General features: G+C 36.3%; 1 protein-coding gene across 1 annotated transcript in view; it reads left to right on the top strand.

The window, feature by feature from the left end:
• Nucleotides 1-1,767: 1,767 nt before the first annotated feature.
• CRY1 (cryptochrome circadian clock 1) overlaps nucleotides 1,768-6,000 on the top strand; it is a gene marked incomplete at its 5' end in the record, with an annotated part of 21,231 nt that continues 16,998 nt past the window's right edge. Inside the window, one exon of the mRNA XM_008594313.1 lies at nucleotides 1,768-1,876. Coding sequence (XP_008592535.1) covers nucleotides 1,768-1,876 — 109 coding nt within the window. The remainder of the gene's footprint in view (nucleotides 1,877-6,000) is intronic.

The following is a 6,000-nucleotide window of genomic DNA, read 5'->3' as shown; positions in this document are numbered from 1 at the left end:
GAGGGAGGGAGGTTTCGGTGATGGGACATAATAACCAACTACATTGTATATTGACAAAATAAAAATTAAAAAAAAAAAAAGAAAGGAAAAAAAACCAGGACAGAAAGCCGACATGGTGAAATATAAATGTGAGGAAAGAAAGATTTATTTGTTTAGAAATATTTCCACCAAAAATTTGAATATAGAGAACCCTTTTATGTTTTATTTTATTTTTATTACTTGTTTAAGAGCACCCTTGAGGCTTCTGAAGGTTAAATGGTGGGATGTCTTTAACATCCTTGTGAGTATAGCAATGATTCTCCAAGCTATAGAGATGGTGACTCCTAAAGAAGAAAAAACATCAAACATGACTAGTACACTTATGTCATACACTTATGTCACTAATATCTATAGTAGCAAAAAATCAATAAGATTTTTTTGGTGAAATGGTGGGATCAGAATGGGCAAAGAGAACAAAATGATCTAGACTGGGCAACCTTCTAGAACAGTACTGTCCAGTAGAACTTTCTACAGTGATGGAAAAGTTCTATATCTGTGCATCTAGTATGGTAGCCACTGGCCACACAGGTGGCTGTTGAGGACTTGAAATGTGGCAGGTTTGACTGAGGAACTGAATTTTAAGTTCTGATTAATTTAAATGGCTACATGTGGCCTTTGGTTACCATATTGGACAGTGCAGTTCTGGAATATGCCTTTCTGTTCCTCTTAACCACTCCTCCTCACAAGTCAGTCATAATCATTGTTGTCTAGGAACAGCTGGCATGTGGAAAAGGCTGACAAATATTTAATCTTAAGATCAAAAACATAAAAGAAGCAAAGCAGAGAGGAACAGAATCCAGGTGAAAATTAACATGAGGCAAACAGTGAGGTTGACCTTACAGGGGCGACGTCCCTTTCAGATTTGCTCTTAGCAAATGTTCCATTTCTTAACTATAGAAGTTGTACAGTAAGCAGACTTCTGCTACTGCCCCCAGAATTTTCCCAGATATCTGTCATGTGTAAGCCTTTCTAGTTCTTACTTTATTGGAAAAGTCTGTAGCCTCATCTACTCCATGGAACCTTTTTTCTTTTTAAAATTAATCTGGTGTTCTGTACACTCAGGAGTTAATACCATGTAATTTAACACCTATTTATTTTCACTTTAAAAAAAAAATTAGATTGGAAACCTGAAAATAGGTATTATAATTTCTTTCTCTTAGATGATTACAATATCCTCAAGTAAAGTATTCATAGTTTTAAATTATTCACTCAGAGTCATTAAACAGGATGTTTCCATTTTTTTTTCCCCAGTGGGAGATGTTTTAGATTTTTCAAGGTGGCCTTTCTTTATGAAAAATCATTTTCATATAGAAAATGTTTTATTTCATCAAGTTTCAGCAGTGAAATCAATCCATTTAATCACTCTGCTGTTTCTTTACATAATTTTATTTTCAGAAATTAAATTTTCGCTAACAGGCACTTTTATTTAATGAAAATTAGTGATTTAATTAAGGACTTGATTAAAGTACTGGGAAACGTATGTTGTATTTATGTATTCATTTATTTATTGGCAGCTGGCCAGCTTGGGAATCCAAACCCTTGACCTCGATGGGTGCTATAATTTTAAAAAATTTGTAAGTATGGTTTCTGGAAATAGTAATTTATATATCAGTAAGATATAAGATAGTGGGTTGGCATTCCAAATTTTAGGATAACATAAATTTGTAATTCTTTATATCTTCTAAATATGTATTTTTTAAAATTTTAATAAGCTTTTCTTCTCTCTAGATTTTTGCTTCAGTGTCTTGAGGATCTTGATGCCAATCTACGAAAATTAAACTCTCGTCTCTTTGTGATTCGTGGACAACCAGCAGATGTGTTTCCCAGGCTTTTTAAGGTGATTTGAAAAATATTTGCATAACAGTATTTTGTCAGAGAAGATAACATGTTTAGTAAATAAGGCCTTTTGGCTAATTTAAAGTGTGGGGAATTTAAGTATTTTTAAATTTAAAAAATTGTGGGTTTTTTTTTTTATTTATTTAATGAAAAAGTTATACATGGTAAAATCAGACAGTGGGAAAAATGGTTTACAATGAAAAGTTAAAATTTTTTTCCACTTTAAACTGCTAATTTCCCTCCCAGAAGCAACAGCTACTACCAGTTTCTTGTGTATCTAGTTAGAAATTTTCTTTGCATGAATAAGATTTATATGTATGTGTATTTATATGTATATCCATGTGTTTGTGTCTATGTAACTGTTCCATTTTTTAAAAACTTAGATGAGAACATACCGTACATACTATTCTGTGCCATGCTTTATCCATGTAACAATGTATTTTGGAGATTGTTCCATACTACTGTCTCAATCTTTTAAATGACTCCATTGTATTCCATTGTGTAGATAGTTATAAATTTCTTTAACTAGCTTTTTATTGAACATTTAGTTATTTTTTCCACAGGCCTTTTGCTAATACAAATAATACCAATGAACATCCTTGTCCATGTATACATATCTTTGTGCTAGTTCATTTGTAGGATAATTCTTAGAAGAGGACTTTCTGCATGAAAGGGTTATAACAGTTGAATTCTCCCAATAGTACAAAATTGTAGTGTTAACTTGGTAGTATCTTAAAAATCTCTTGGTCTTATTCCCTCCCTTCTTTCCAAACAAAAAAATTAGGCCTAGAGAGATTAAATGAGTTGCTCAATATGATACAGCTAGCTCATGGAAATGCTCAGATTAGAAGCTGTGAGTTTCCTGACTGTTCTTTTAATGTTCATCCCCTCTTATTTACTACCATTAGAATTTCTAAGGTATATCTGCTTTTTCTTGCAGCTGTTGGATTCTTTAAATTTTTATAGTAGAATGTTTCTCTTTCTAATGCAGAAGAGAACAACAGTTCCTTTCCCTGAATGAGAAGGTCCCCAGTGCTGGGAATCAAGTCAACATTAACAAGTCCCCTGCCCCCCCCCCCTTTTCTTTTTTGGCTGATATGAGAGAAACAATGTTCAGGGTTTGGCTAATGTTACACTCTTGGCTAGTGAAAATTTATCGTTCATTAAAAATTGTTCACCACTATAACAACATCAAGTTAGACTTAAACCTAGGTATATAGAATACAAGAAAGCATATCAGAAACAATGGTAATAGTTTATCAGCAATTCATGAGTGTAAAAATGTCTGTGGATAATTGCTTCAACCCTATCTCTAAATCCATTTAGTAAAATAAAATGAATCCTAAGAGGATTTTAGTTACTTTAAAATACAAAATTTTATTTAGGTCATTTTGTTTTGTTTTAATATTTATTGAATCATAATTGATTATACATATTTTGGGGGTTCAATGTTGATGTATGTTGATCAAATCAATATTACTAGTATATGTATTGTTACAAATTGTACTTATTCTCTATGCCCCTTGTCCAGTCTCTCCCCATCCCCCTTTCCCTCCCCCCTCCCCCCTCTAACTACCCTAGATTTCTTCTCTTGCTCTGAAAAAGTAATGGTTACTCTATTGATTTGGTGCCTAGATAATCTGTCCAATGCTGAGAAGTGTGTTCAGGTCCTCCAATATTATTGTAGAACAGATGCTTCTTCTGTCACTATGGAATGGGCTTTGTGGAGAGAGACATCCTCTTTTCTTTGGACTCTGCTGGTGACTCTCATTGTGTCAGTGCACTCCAGTGGCCGGTGGACCATCTGTGTGGTGGTTGTGATGTCTAGCCACTTTCCCAGCAGCCGTGGTTACTGTGGTGGCTATAGGGGACCACCTACATGGAGGTGATTTTTTGGCATGCTCCTTGGCAGTGGTGGCGTGCCTGGTTGTTGCCGGGGTTCAGTTCCAGACTCCATACCTCAGGACCCCAGGTGGGCCCAGAGGCGATGGTGGTTTTCCTGGTTATTGGGGGGGGGTCCAGTTCTCCGCTGCATGCCTCAGGTCCCCTGGCAGGCCCCGAGATGCTGGTTGTATGCCTGGGCTAGAACTAATTTTTTGTCCTTTGCTTACTTCTAAAATGGGGGAATTTCCTGTGGGGACCAGTACTTGAGCTGTGTTGTTTAACTAAATTGCCGCCTTGCTGCTGTTACCCTAGGGAAGGCTTTTTGTGCAGCTCAGGGTTTAATGGTTGACCTTATAGATACTTTCAGCTCTCCAGAGACCTGGTGCACCTGGCTTGTGTAGAAACTCTGATCTGGGCCTGAGTTTTTTCATCAAACTGCACCCCATGCAATTCTGTATTCCTGACTAGTCTCCTGTGAGTGGTCCTATGCTGATTGGGATGCAGGTCAGCTGTCCTTGCTGTGCCCCAGTGTTCCCATCAGATGGGCTGTGCTCCAGTCCCTTGTGATGACACACCAGCTTCTGAATGGCTCCTTTTTTTCAGTTGTTGTTGCTCCTTGCTCCTATGTCTGTCCACAGGAACCCTGTTAGTTGTCTTGCTGTCCTGGGGGACACCAAGGCACTCTTCTCCCTTGCTATCTCCAAGCTGCTGTATCTGAAGGGCACAGCTGTGGCTTTTGCTGGTTTCTGCTCCATGTGCTCAGCAATTCCAGCCTTAAAACGGCCATGGCCCAAAATGCTCTGAGCAGTTTTTTCTTTTTCTCATCGTGGCTTCTCCCACCTTCATGCACTCTGTAGGTCTCTCCTCCTCTTCTCCTGAGCTCTAGCGGCCCTAGCATGGCTGTTGTTGCTTTTTATAGTTGTACATTGGTTGATTTGTGGAGAGTGACACTGGTGACCATCTATTCTGCCATCTTGACCGGAAGCCTATTTAGTTGTTTTGAACAAACATTTTTCAAACCAGCAAGACTTTTGTGTTCTTTTGAGATTTCTTCTGCCTAAAATAGCATATTATTGGATCAAATTATCTTTTGCATTTAGATTATGTCCAATCTTGTCAATATGGCAAAGAGGTGTGGATTTCCACTTGGGCCATAAAATACATATAATGAACATACACACATACAGCACTTATTATTTTATTCTGAGTTTTCCTTCAGCTACATATAGTGTTCTATGTAAAATACCATTTATTAAAACTTCCTTACAGATTTATTTACTATGTCTAGGACCATAGAGGGAATTAATTCCTTTTTTATTGAATTAGCATTTTGATTTTACTTTTTATTTAGAGGTACTACATGTATGTGTTTTTTTTAAAAAGAAAAAAGGTGTCTAAAAGGTTATACAATTAAAAGCAGGGCTCCCTCTCACCCTTAATCCTCACACCCACAGTTTCTCTGAGGGAGAAGATTCTTTCGTCAGTAACTAGCTGACTGCAATTAGTTTCTCTGGTTTTATTATTCTAATATAGCAAAGAGTGAGAATTAAACAACTTAATTAATCCTGTTTCCCACATTGGGGGTAAAACTGGTTTAGACCTGATAACACTGCCTTTAGTTTTTCTGAGTGGTTGACAGTGGCTCCAGTATTGATGTCTCCTTCTGTATGCATCTTTTCTCCATAGCATTCACTCATTTTATTCTGTTACTATTGAGTAGATTTAGGAATGGGTCAGAACCTTTTTATACACACATGTACACACACGTATGTCTAATATACCGTTGTAGTTTTTTCTGATGTGTTTCCTACCGAAATATTTTCTAAGTTAAATTCTGACTTAATATAGGCTGACAAGATAGCTTTCTCTTTTAACCTGTTTTTATGTTTCACTGAAGAAGTGATAATCTTATGAGACACAAGCCTAGGCAGAACTTGGATGACACTCTAATCATAGGTATATTACATAAATTATTATAATTATACTGTTGTCATATCTTCCACATTTGGTGTCAGACTGGTAAACTACCAAAACTATGCACATTCTAGGCCCTGCAGAAACTTCTAACAGCTTAAAGTATTGGTTTTAGAGAATAGGTGCATATCAAATATATATCTAAACTTTTAAAAAATATTTTCATTGTATCCAAGAAACAGATGTATTTGGCTAACGTCTTTATAGATGGGCACACTGAAACATAATAAAATGTTTTGTTCAAAATCACAAAATGAGTACAGAAAC

The sequence above is a fragment of the Galeopterus variegatus genome, unplaced genomic scaffold (assembly GCF_000696425.1).
Source record: "Galeopterus variegatus unplaced genomic scaffold, G_variegatus-3.0.2 Scaffold10549, whole genome shotgun sequence".
Lineage (NCBI taxonomy): Eukaryota > Metazoa > Chordata > Mammalia > Dermoptera > Cynocephalidae > Galeopterus > Galeopterus variegatus.
Note: the sequence above shows the minus strand (reverse complement) of the source record. Positions and strands in the feature narration are given on the sequence as shown.